This window comes from Salvelinus alpinus, chromosome 5, assembly GCF_045679555.1.
Source record: "Salvelinus alpinus chromosome 5, SLU_Salpinus.1, whole genome shotgun sequence".
NCBI lineage: Eukaryota > Metazoa > Chordata > Actinopteri > Salmoniformes > Salmonidae > Salvelinus > Salvelinus alpinus.
In genome coordinates, this window is record NC_092090.1 from 11,388,111 (window position 1) to 11,401,663 (window position 13,553).

The 13,553-nt window shown below is 47.2% G+C and overlaps 1 protein-coding gene across 2 annotated transcripts in view; it reads left to right on the top strand.

Annotated features, from left to right (window-relative positions):
• usp8 (ubiquitin specific peptidase 8) overlaps window positions 1–5,159 on the top strand; it is a 45,638-nt gene extending 40,479 nt beyond the window's left edge. For both annotated transcript variants that reach the window (XM_071400575.1, XM_071400576.1), the window contains one exon: window positions 1,086–5,159. In XM_071400575.1, coding sequence (XP_071256676.1) covers window positions 1,086–1,244 — 159 coding nt within the window. In that variant the 3' untranslated portion in view covers window positions 1,245–5,159. The remainder of the gene's footprint in view (window positions 1–1,085) is intronic.
• Window positions 5,160–13,553: the final 8,394 nt, after the last annotated feature.

Genomic DNA, 13,553 nt, shown 5'->3' on the forward strand with positions numbered 1-13,553 from the left:
CCAACATCTATTAGAAAGCCTTCCCAGAAGAGTGGAGGCTGTTATAGCAGCAAAGGGCGAGGACCAACTCCATATTAATGCCCAGGATTTTGGAATGAGATGTTTGATGAGCAGGTGTCCACATACTTTTGGTCATGTAGTGTATATTAATGACACATAATTAATCAGTGCCTGACTTATTACAATGGATCCAATGGGGGAAAAAGTCCCCAAACTCCAAGCTTTGAAAGGATTGGACATGTACTTCACCAGGTCTGAAAGAGTTATCAGATTTATTATCTCAATGTTGTGTGATATCTGTTTTGTATGTATGTGTGTATGTATGTGTATATACAGTACCAGTCAAAAGTGTGGACACACCTACTCATTCAAGGGTTTTTCTTTATTTTTAATATTTTCTACATTGTAGAATAATAGTGAAGACATCAAAACTATGAAATAACACATATGGAATCATGTAGTAACCAAAAAAGTGTTAACTTCACTAGGGTAGGGGGCAGCATTCAGAATTTTGGATGATTAGCATGCCCAAATTAAACTGCCTGCTACTCGGGCCCAGAAGATATGATATGTATATAACTGGTAGATTTGGATAGGAAACACTCTAAAGTTTCCAAAACTGTTAAAATAGTGTCTGTGAGTATAACAGAACTGATTTGGCAGGCGAAAACCTGAGAAAAATCCATTCCCGAAGTAGTTTTGTTTTGTTGGAAAATCATTCCTTATGGAGCTGATTGAGAGAATGCCAAGAGTGTTCAAAGCTGTTATCAAGGCAAAGGGTGGCTACTTTGAAGAATATCAAATAGAAAATATATTGTGATTTGTTTAACACTTTTTTTGTTTACTACATGATTCCATATGTGTTATTTCATAGTTTTGATGTCTTCACTATTATTCTACAATGTAGAAAATATTAAAAATAAAGAAAAACCCTCAACTCAGGAGGTGTTGCCAAACTTTTGACTGGTTGTGTGTGTGTGTGTGTGTGTTGTGTGTGTGTGTGTGTGTGTGTGTGTGTGTGTGTGTGTGTGTGTGTGTGTGTGTAAATGAACAGGCCGTTAACCCTCTGTGTCCTCCTGTAACAGAACCATTATGGCGGTCTGGACGGGGGTCACTACACAGCCTACTGTAAGAACGCCATGAAACAGCGCTGGTACAAGTTTGACGACCACGAGGTCTCCGAAATCTCCACCTCCACCGTCAAGTCCTCCGCAGCGTACATCTTCTTCTTCTCCTCCCTGTGAGGGCAGAGCTGCAACACTGCTAGGAGCTATGAGGCTACATAAAGGCGACATAAAGGCTAGCTAACATGCAGGCTGCTTTGACTCAGCTTCCTCTGCTGGTGGGAGAAAGGAACTGAACTGAACTGCCAGGGGTCATACTTGTGGTTTAAACCATTAGTCTAAAATAGCTGCTATCTTTTTCTCTCAGGCCAACCTGGCCAAATTAGCCACGATGCTAATTAGCCACCACGCTGAGGAAGGCCAGCTAAGCAGATGATTATATCCGATAACAAATCAACCTATCAGATAACTTAGAGCCACCATCCAATCACATTTGTTCATTAGGTAAATTTGCTTCCAACTGATTGGTTTAATTTGTTACCCATGGTCTAAGTGGAGTTTCATCAATATATTTTTTGCATGATGCTTCCTTGACTAGGCAAGTGGCATCATAACAAATGACGGTTTTCGCATATATGATCAAGTTCCGTGTTTTTTCTTATCCATTTAACACACATCCATGTACTTTTCAATTAACAAAGTAGGAGGATTATATTGTAACTTTGTTATTCATACATTGTAAAAGGCGATGACTCTCGTGGTGTTGTCAAATAGCAGTCATTTACCGTCCACTGCTTGTCCGGGGTGGTGGCGTGATCTCCACGGTGGATGTTTTCAATACCATTGGGAGCCAGATTTATTTTTAAGGAGAAAAATCATGGTCTAAGCAAAAATTCACTAGTATGTCCACGCAAGGTTTGTAGGTTTTGGATAACTGAACTGGCAAGGTTTGGTGGTTTTGGTAGACTGAACTGACAGAGGTTGAAATGTGGATGTGTGGAAAGAGAGGGACATGCTGTAGTGTGTGGTGGAAGGGTGGGTTAGTGACTGGGTGGGTTAGTGACTGGGCGTGTGTAGGAAAGGGAGCGACTCAGGCACTCCAATGCTTCAACTCATAGAGGACTCAACAGCTGTTAAAACACAACGTCTATTCTTATTAAACCAGAGAGCAGGGAGAGGGTTCCCTGTTCCAATCACCGCAGCTTAAAACCCTGTTCTTAACACGGCAACGTTGTAATTCTGCTAGTTCTGGGTTTCAGTTGAGTCTGTGGAGTGGACGGACTTCTGTTAGTACTTCTGCTAGTTCTGGGTTTCAGTTGAGTCTGTGTGGAGTGGACTTCTGTTAGTATACACAGACCTTATTTAAGCTTCCATGTACTGTGAATCTTCTAGTGAAGAGTGACGTACAGGGACGTTTAGTGTGACGTATAGGGACGTTTAGTTAGGACGAGTGACGTACAGGGACGTTTAGTTAGGACGAGTGACGTACAGGGACGTTTAGTTAGGACGAGTGACTTACAGGGACGTTTAGTTAGGACGAGTGACGTACAGGGACGTTTAGTTAGGACGAGTGACGTACAGGGACGTTTAGTTAGGACGAGTGACGTACAGGGACGTTTAGTTAGGACGAGTGACGTACAGGGACGTTTAGTGTGACGTACAGTGCCTTCGGAAAGTTTTCAGACCCCTTGACTTTTTCCACATTTTATTACGTTACAGCAAATGTATTCAATTGTTTTTTTCTTCTCCTCATTAATCTACACACAATACCCCATAATGACAAAGCAAAAACAGGTTTTTATAAATGTTTGCTAATTTATTCAAAATAAAAAAACTGATATCACATTTACATAAGTATTCAGACCCTTTACTCAGTACTTTGTTGAAGCACCTTTGGCAGCGATTACAGCATCAAGTCTTCTTGGGTATGACGCTACAAGCTTGGCACACCTGTATTTGGGGAGTTTCTCCCATTTTCTGCAGAACTTCTCAAGCTCTGTCAGGTTGGATGGGGAGCGTCGGCTCACAGCTTTTTTCAGATCTCTCCAGAGATGTTCAATCAGGTTCAAGTCCGGGCTCTGGCTGCGCCACTCAAGGACATTTAGAGACTTGTCCAAAAGCCACGTTTGCGTTGTCTTGGCTGTGTACTTAGGGTCGTTGTCCTGTTGGAAGGTGAACCTTTGCCCCATTCTGAGGTCCTGAATGCTCTGGAACAGGTTTTCATCAAGGGATTCTCTGTACTTTGCTCCGTTTATCTTTGCCTCGGTCCTGACTAGTCTCCCAGCCCCTGCCACTGAAAAACATCCCCACAGCATGATGCTGCCACCACCATGCTTCACCATAGGGATGGTGCCAGGTTTCCTCCAGACGTGACACTTGGCATTCAGGCCAGAGAATCTTGTTTCTCATGGTCTGATGAGAAACAAGCGGGCTGTCATGTTGTCTTTTACTGAGGAGTGTCTTCCGTCTGGCCACTCTACCATAAAGGCCTGATTGGTGGTGTGCTACAGAGATGGTTGTCCTTCTGGAAGGTTCTCCCATCTCCACAGAGGAACTCTGGAGCTCTGTCAGAGTGACCATCGGGTTCTTGGTCACCTAAATAAAGTATTTCTGTTATTTTATTTGTAATAAATTTGCCAAAATGTCTAAAAACCTGTTTTTGCTTTGTTCTAATAGTGTATTGTGAGTAGATTGCCGTTTTAATTTAATACATTTTAGAATAAGGCTGTACTGTGACAATGTGGGAAAAGGAAAGGGGTCTGAGTACTTTCCAAATGCACTGTGTATGGATGTTTAGTTAGGTAGAGGGACTTATCTGTACATACAGTAATATGAACAGCTTTCTACTGATGTTGCACATGAAACACTAAACACATTGTACATGAACATGGTGACGAGGGGGATTCTCCTCTTCTATTTAAACTCACCTCCTTTTATTTTCTCCTTTTGAGAGAAGCAGCTGGCATGATTGATGACTAACTATTTGATAAAGGAGTGTTCTGAACTACATACTTAGGTTGTATCCCAAATAGCACCCTATCCCCTATATAGTGCCCTACTTTTGACCAGAACCCTATTCCCTAAATAGTGCCCTACTTTTGACCGGGGCCCTATTCCCTAAATAGTGCTCTACTTTTGACCAGGGCCCATAGGGTAGTGCACTATTAAGGAAATGGGGTGCACACGTAGCCTTTTGTGACCGATTTGAAAATGGTTGAGCCTGATACTGAGACATAAATCATTAGGCCTAATCAATAATGTCATCTATCAGTGTAATTTTACTACCCTGGAAAATAACCTCTTCAGTGTACACTAGTCTACTGCACTCCCTTGCTAATAAAAAAACGTGTTTTCATCTAAAATACATTCAATTCCAATGTTAAGATCTATAATCAATACGTGACTTTACCTTCAATACCAATGTTAAGATCTATAATCAATACGTGACTTTACCTTCAATACCAATGTTAAGATCTATAATCTATACATGACTTTACCTTCAATACCAATGTTAAGATCTATAATCAATACATGACTTTACCTTCAATACCAATGTTAAGATCTATAATCTATACATGACTTTACCTTCAATACCAATGTTAAGATCTATAATCAATACGTGACTTTACCTTCAATACCAATGTTAAGATCTATAATCAATACGTGACTTTACCTTCAATACCAATGTTAAGATCTATAATCTATACATGACTTTACCTTCAATACCAATGTTAAGATCTATAATCAATACATGACTTTACCTTCAATACCAATGTTAAGATCTATAATCTATACATGACTTTACCTTCAATACCAATGTTAAGATCTATAATCAATACATGAATTTACCTTCAGTACCAATGTTAAGGAGATCTATAATCTATACATGTATAGGTTAAGCCGTATCAGTTAAATAAAGGTAAAAAATGAAAAAAATACATAATCTGGTTGTTTTGACCGTCAGCTGATTATTTGTGATATGTTGATCTTCTGTTGTCCTTTTTTCCAACTTGGTCCTGGAATAAGCACTTATTTTCAAGTGGGGATGTATGTACGCCTGTGATTTTGACATTTTTAAAACATGTCTCGAGCTGAGTTAGACTGTTTTTCTCAATGTGTTGGGCTGTCTGGGGGTCTAGGTTTAAACACAACATTCAGTATGTGGAGGGAGGGGGGCTGGCTGGGGGTCTAGGTTTAAACACAACATTCAGTATGTGGAGGGAAGGGGGCTGGCTGGGGGTCTAGGTTTAAACACAACATTCAGTATGTGGAGGGAGGGGGGCTGGCTGGGGGTCTAGGTTTAAACACAACATTCAGTATGTGGAGGGAGGGGGGCTGGCTGGGGGTCTAGGTTTAAACACAACATTCAGTATGTGGAGGGAGGGGGGCTGGCTGGGGGTCTAGGTTTAAACACAACATTCAGTATGTGGAGGGAGGGGGGCTGGCTGGGGGTCTAGGTTTAAACACAACATTCAGTATGTGGAGGGAGGGAGGGGGGCTGGCTGGGGGTCTAGGTTTAAACACAACATTCAGTATGTGGAGGGAGGGAGGGGGGCTGGCTGGGGGTCTAGGTTTAAACACAACATTCAGTATGTGGAGGGAGGGAGGGGGCTGGCTGGGGGTCTAGGTTTAAACACAACATTCAGTATGTGGAGGGAGGGAAGGGGGCTGGCTGGGGGTCTAGGTTTAAACACAACATTCAGTATGTGGAGGGAGGGAAGGGGGCTGGCTGGGGGTCTAGGTTTAAACACAACATTCAGTATGTGGAGGGAAGGGGGCTGGCTGGGGGTCTAGGTTTAAACACAACATTCAGTATGTGGAGGGAGGGGGGCTGTCTGGGGGTCTAGGTTTAAACACAACATTCAGTATGTGGAGGGAAGGAAGGGGGCTGGCTGGGGGTCTAGGTTTAAACACAACATTCAGTATGTGGAGGGAGGGAAGGGGGCTGGCTGGGGGTCTAGGTTTAAACACAACATTCAGTATGTGGAGGGAGGGAAGGGGGCTGGCTGGGGGTCTAGGTTTAAACACAACATTCAGTATGTGGAGGGAGGGAGGGGGGCTGGCTGGGGGTCTAGGTTTAAACACAACATTCAGTATGTGGAGGGAGGGGGGCTGGCTGGCTGGGGGTCTAGGTTTAAACACAACATTCAGTATGTGGAGGGAGGGAAGGGGACTGGCTGGGGGTCTAGGTTTAAACACAACATTCAGTATGTGGAGGGAGGGAAGGGGACTGGCTGGGGGTCTAGGTTTAAACACAACATTCAGTATGTGGAGGGAGGGAAGGGGGCTGGCTGGGGGTCTAGGTTTAAACACAACATTCAGTATGTGGAGGGAGGGAAGGGGGCTGGCTGGGGGTCTAGGTTTAAACACAACATTCAGTATGTGGAGGGAGGGAAGGGGACTGGCTGGGGGTCTAGGTTTAAACACAACATTCAGTATGTGGAGGGAAGGGGGCTGGCTGGGGGTCTAGGTTTAAACACAACATTCAGTATGTGGAGGGAGGGAAGGGGGCTGGCTGGGGGTCTAGGTTTAAACACAACATTCAGTATGTGGAGGGAGGGGGGCTGGCTGGCTGGGGGTCTAGGTTTAAACACAACATTCAGTATGTGGAGGGAGGGAAGGGGGCTGGCTGGGGGTCTAGGTTAAAACACAACATTCAGTATGTGGAGGGAGGGAAGGGGGGCTGGCTGGGGGTCTAGGTTTAAACACAACATTCAGTATGTGGAGGGAGGGAAGGGGGCTGGCTGGGGGTCTAGGTTTAAACACAACATTCAGTATGTGGAGGGAGGGAGGGGGGCTGGCTGGGGGTCTAGGTTTAAACACAACATTCAGTATGTGGAGGGAGGGAAGGGGGCTGGCTGGGGGTCTAGGTTTAAACACAACATTCAGTATGTGGAGGGAGGGAGGGAGGGAGGGGGGCTGGCTGGGGGTGTAGGTTTAAACACAACATTCAGTATGTGGAGGGAGGGAAGGGGGCTGGCTGGGGGTCTAGGTTTAAACACAACATTCAGTATGTGGAGGGAGGGAAGGGGGCTGTCTGGGGGTCTAGGTTTAAACACAACATTCAGTATGTGGAGGGAGGGAAGGGGGCTGGCTGGGGGTCTAGGTTTAAACACAACATTCAGTATGTGGAGGGAGGGAAGGGGGCTGGCTGGGGGTCTAGGTTTAAACACAACATTCAGTATGTGGAGGGAGGGAAGGGGGCTGGCTGGGGGTCTAGGTTTAAACACAACATTCAGTATGTGGAGGGAAGGGGGCTGGCTGGGGGTCTAGGTTTAAACACAACATTCAGTATGTGGAGGGAGGGAAGGGGGCTGTCTGGGGGTCTAGGTTTAAACACAACATTCAGTATGTGGAGGGAGGGAAGGGGGCTGGCTGGGGGTCTAGGTTAAAACACAACATTCAGTATGTGGAGGGAGGGAAGGGGGCTGTCTGGGGGTCTAGGTTTAAACACAACATTCAGTATGTGGAGGGAGGGAAGGGGGCTGGCTGGGGGTCTAGGTTTAAACACAACATTCAGTATGTGGAGGGAGGGAAGGGGACTGTCTGGGGGTCTAGGTTTAAACACAACATTCAGTATGTGGAGGGAGGGAAGGGGGCTGGCTGGGGGTCTAGGTTTAAACACAACATTCAGTATGTGGAGGGAGGGAAGGGGGCTGGCTGGGGGTCTAGGTTTAAACACAACATTCAGTATGTGGAGGGAGGGAGGGGGGCTGTCTGGGGGTCTAGGTTTAAACACAACATTCAGTATGTGGAGGGAGGGAGGGGGGCTGGCTGGGGGTCTAGGTTTAAACACAACATTCAGTATGTGGAGGGAGGGAAGGGGGCTGGCTGGGGGTCTAGGTTTAAACACAACATTCAGTATGTGGAGGGAAGGGGGCTGGCTGGGGGTCTAGGTTTAAACACAACATTCAGTATGTGGAGGGAAGGGGGCTGGCTGGGGGTCTAGGTTTAAACACAACATTCAGTATGTGGAGGGAGGGAAGGGGGCTGGCTGGGGGTCTAGGTTTAAACACAACATTCAGTATGTGGAGGGAGGGAGGGGGGCTGGCTGGGGGTCTAGGTTTAAACACAACATTCAGTATGTGGAGGGAAGGGGGCTGGCTGGGGGTCTAGGTTTAAACACAACATTCAGTATGTGGAGGGAGGGAAGGGGGCTGTCTGGGGGTCTAGGTTTAAACACAACATTCAGTATGTGGAGGGAGGGAAGGGGGGCTGGCTGGGGGTCTAGGTTTAAACACAACATTCAGTATGTGGAGGGGGGGAAGGAGACTGTCTGGGGGTCTAGGTTTAAACACAACATTCAGTATGTGGAGGGAGGGAAGGAGACTGTCTGGGGGTCTAGGTTTAAACACAACATTCAGTATGTGGAGGGAGGGAAGGAGACTGTCTGGGGGTCTAGGTTTAAACACAACATTCAGTATGTGGAGGGAGGGAAGGAGACTGTCTGGGGGTCTAGGTTTAAACACAACATTCAGTATGTGGAGGGAGGGAGGGGGGCTGTCTGGGGGTCTAGGTTTAAACACAACATTCAGTATGTGGAGGGAAGGGGGCTGTCTGGGGGTCTAGGTTTAAACACAACATTCAGTATGTGGAGGGAGGGAAGGGGGCTGGCTGGGGGTCTAGGTTTAAACACAACATTCAGTATGTGGAGGGAGGGGGGCTGGCTGGGGGTCTAGGTTTAAACACAACATTCAGTATGTGGAGGGAGGGAAGGGGGCTGGCTGGGGGTCTAGGTTTAAACACAACATTCAGTATGTGGAGGGAGGGAAGGGGGCTGGCTGGGGGGTGTAGGTTTAAACACAACATTCAGTATGTGGAGGGAAGGGGGCTGGCTGGGGGTCTAGGTTTAAACACAACATTCAGTATGTGGAGGGAGGGAAGGGGGCTGGCTGGGGGTCTAGGTTTAAACACAACATTCAGTATGTGGAGGGAGGGAGGGGGCTGGCTGGGGGTCTAGGTTTAAACACAACATTCAGTATGTGGAGGGAGGGAAGGGGGCTGTCTGGGGGTCTATGTTTAAACACAACATTCAGTATGTGGAGGGAGGGGGGCTGGCTGGGGGTCTAGGTTTAAACACAACATTCAGTATGTGGAGGGAGGGAGGGGGGCTGGCTGGGGGTCTAGGTTTAAACACAACATTCAGTATGTGGAGGGAGGGAAGGGGGCTGGCTGGGGGTCTAGGTTTAAACACAACATTCAGTATGTGGAGGGAGGGGGGCTGTCTGGGGGTCTAGGTTTAAACACAACATTCAGTATGTGGAGGGAGGGAAGGGGGCTGGCTGGGGGTCTAGGTTTAAACACAACATTCAGTATGTGGAGGGAGGGAGGGGGCTGGCTGGGGGTCTAGGTTTAAACACAACATTCAGTATGTGGAGGGAGGGAGGGGGGCTGGCTGGGGGTCTAGGTTTAAACACAACATTCAGTATGTGGAGGGAAGGGGGCTGTCTGGGGGTCTAGGTTTAAACACAACATTCAGTATGTGGAGGGAGGGAAGGGGGCTGGCTGGGGGTCTAGGTTTAAACACAACATTCAGTATGTGGAGGGAGGGAAGGGGGCTGGCTGGGGGTCTAGGTTTAAACACAACATTCAGTATGTGGAGGGAGGGAGGGGGGCTGGCTGGGGGTCTAGGTTTAAACACAACATTCAGTATGTGGAGGGAGGGAAGGGGGCTGGCTGGGGGTCTAGGTTTAAACACAACATTCAGTATGTGGAGGGAGGGAGGGGGGCTGGCTGGGGGTCTAGGTTTAAACACAACATTCAGTATGTGGAGGGAGGGAAGGGGGCTGTCTGGGGGTCTAGGTTTAAACACAACATTCAGTATGTGGAGGGAAGGGGGCTGGCTGGGGGTCTAGGTTTAAACACAACATTCAGTATGTGGAGGGAGGGAGGGAAGGGGGCTGGCTGGGGGTCTAGGTTTAAACACAACATTCAGTATGTGGAGGGAGGGAGGGGGGCTGGCTGGGGGTCTAGGTTTAAACACAACATTCAGTATGTGGAGGGAGGGAAGGGGCTGTCTGGGGGTCTAGGTTTAAACACAACATTCAGTATGTGGAGGGAGGGAAGGGGGCTGGCTGGGGGTCTAGGTTTAAACACAACATTCAGTATGTGGAGGGAGGGAAGGGGGCTGGCTGGGGGTCTAGGTTTAAACACAACATTCAGTATGTGGAGGAAAGGGGGCTGGCTGGGGGTCTAGGTTTAAACACAACATTCAGTATGTGGAGGGAGGGAGGGGGCTGGCTGGGGGTCTAGGTTTAAACACAACATTCAGTATGTGGAGGGAGGGAAGGGGCTGGCTGGGGGTCTAGGTTTAAACACAACATTCAGTATGTGGAGGGAGGGAAGGGGACTGGCTGGGGGTCTAGGTTTAAACACAACATTCAGTATGTGGAGGGAGGGAAGGGGGCTGGCTGGGGCAGGTTGAGAAGGGAGGGGGTGACATAACAGTCCCAAGATTATGTTGCAACATCATAACGGGGCGGCAAGTAGCCCAGTGGTTAGAACGTTGGACTAGTAACCAGCAGGTAGTCTAGTGGTTAGAGCGTTGGACTAGTAACCAGCAGGTAGTCTAGTGGTTAGAGCGTTGGACTAGTAACCAGCAGGTAGTCTAGTGGTTAGAGCGTTGGACTAGTAACCAGCAGGTAGCCTAGTGGTTAGAGCGTTGGATTAGTAACCAGCAGGTAGTCTAGTGGTTAGAGCGTTGGACTAGTAACCAGCAGGTAGTCTAGTGGTTAGAGCGTTGGACTAGTAACCAGCAGGTAGTCTAGTGGTTAGAGCGTTGGACTAGTAACCAGCAGGTAGTCTAGTGGTTAGAGCGTTGGACTAGTAACCAGCAGGTAGTCTAGTGGTTAGAGCGTTGGACTAGTAACCAGCAGGTAGTCTAGTGGTTAGAGCGTTGGACTAGTAACCAGCAGGTAGTCTAGTGGTTAGAGCGTTGGACTAGTAACCAGCAGGTAGTCTAGTGGTTAGAGCATTGGACTAGTAACCAGCAGGTAGTCTAGTGGTTAGAGCATTGGACTAGTAACCAGCAGGTAGTCTAGTGGTTAGAGCATTGGACTAGTAACCAGCAGGTAGTCTAGTGGTTAGAGCGTTGGACTAGTAACCAGCAGGTAGTCTAGTGGTTAGAGCGTTGGACTAGTAACCAGCAGGTAGTCTAGTGGTTAGAGCATTGGACTAGTAACCAGCAGGTAGTCTAGTGGTTAGAGCATTGGACTAGTAACCAGCAGGTAGTCTAGTGGTTAGAGCGTTGGACTAGTAACCAGCAGGTAGTCTAGTGGTTAGAGCATTGGACTAGTAACCAGCAGGTAGTCTAGTGGTTAGAGCATTGGACTAGTAACCAGCAGGTAGTCTAGTGGTTAGAGCGTTGGACTAGTAACCAGCAGGTAGTCTAGTGGTTAGAGCGTTGGACTAGTAACCAGCAGGTAGTCTAGTGGTTAGAGCGTTGGACTAGTAACCAGCAGGTAGTCTAGTGGTTAGAGCATTGGACTAGTAACCAGCAGGTAGTCTAGTGGTTAGAGCGTTGGACTAGTAACCAGCAGGTAGTCTAGTGGTTAGAGCGTTGGACTAGTAACCAGCAGGTAGTCTAGTGGTTAGAGCATTGGACTAGTAACCAGCAGGTAGTCTAGTGGTTAGAGCATTGGACTAGTAACCAGCAGGTAGTCTAGTGGTTAGAGCGTTGGACTAGTAACCAGCAGGTAGTCTAGTGGTTAGAGCATTGGACTAGTAACCAGCAGGTAGTCTAGTGGTTAGAGCATTGGACTAGTAACCAGCAGGTAGTCTAGTGGTTAGAGCGTTGGACTAGTAACCAGCAGGTAGTCTAGTGGTTAGAGCGTTGGACTAGTAACCAGCAGGTAGTCTAGTGGTTAGAGCGTTGGACTAGTAACCAGCAGGTAGTCTAGTGGTTAGAGCATTGGACTAGTAACCAGCAGGTAGTCTAGTGGTTAGAGCGTTGGACTAGTAACCAGCAGGTAGTCTAGTGGTTAGAGCATTGGACTAGTAACCAGCAGGTAGTCTAGTGGTTAGAGCGTTGGACTAGTAACCAGCAGGTAGTCTAGTGGTTAGAGCGTTGGACTAGTAACCAGCAGGTAGTCTAGTGGTTAGAGCGTTGGACTAGTAACCAGCAGGTAGCCTAGTGGTTAGAGCGTTGGACTAGTAACCAGCAGGTAGCCTAGTGGTTAGAGCGTTGGACTAGTAACCAGCAGGTAGTCTAGTGGTTAGAGCGTTGGACTAGTAACCAGCAGGTAGTCTAGTGGTTAGAGCGTTGGACTAGTAACCAGCAGGTAGTCTAGTGGTTAGAGCGTTGGACTAGTAACCAGCAGGTAGTCTAGTGGTTAGAGCGTTGGACTAGTAACCAGCAGGTAGTCTAGTGGTTAGAGCGTTGGACTAGTAACCAGCAGGTAGTCTAGTGGTTAGAGCATTGGACTAGTAACCAGCAGGTAGTCTAGTGGTTAGAGCATTGGACTAGTAACCAGCAGGTAGTCTAGTGGTTAGAGCGTTGGACTAGTAACCAGCAGGTAGTCTAGTGGTTAGAGCGTTGGACTAGTAACCAGCAGGTAGTCTAGTGGTTAGAGCGTTGGACTAGTAACCAGCAGGTAGTCTAGTGGTTAGAGCATTGGACTAGTAACCAGCAGGTAGTCTAGTGGTTAGAGCGTTGGACTAGTAACCAGCAGGTAGTCTAGTGGTTAGAGCGTTGGACTAGTAACCAGCAGGTAGTCTAGTGGTTAGAGCGTTGGACTAGTAACCAGCAGGTAGTCTAGTGGTTAGAGCGTTGGACTAGTAACCAGCAGGTAGTCTAGTGGTTAGAGCGTTGGATTAGTAACCAGCAGGTAGTCTAGTGGTTAGAGCGTTGGACTAGTAACCAGCAGGTAGTCTAGTGGTTAGAGCGTTGGACTAGTAACCAGCAGGTAGTCTAGTGGTTAGAGCGTTGGACTAGTAACCAGCAGGTAGTCTAGTGGTTAGAGCGTTGGACTAGTAACCAGCAGGTAGTCTAGTGGTTAGAGCGTTGGACTAGTAACCAGCAGGTAGTCTAGTGGTTAGAGCGTTGGACTAGTAACCAGCAGGTAGTCTAGTGGTTAGAGCGTTGGACTAGTAACCAACAGGTAGTCTAGTGGTTAGAGCGTTTCCAATAACACTTGTATTAACCTCAAACATATAAAAATGTAGCTATTTATTAAAATCCTCCAAATAAAGCAGAAAACCTGGTGCTGCCTGTCATTATACCTTTCTGCCACTAGATGGCACTAGATCTATTATATTGGTGCCGTCTGGGTCCTAGTAAATATACGTTTGCCATTAAGCAGACACTTTTATCCTAAGTGACTAACAGTCATGCGTGCATACACATTGTTAAGTATGGGTCATCCCGGGATTTGAACCCACTGTCCTGGCCGTTGCAAGCACCATGCTCTTATCAACTGAGCTACAGTGGATCACAGTAGTATCTTCCTAGGTGTAGTTTACCTGGGGTGTATTCAGGGACGGGAAACGCTC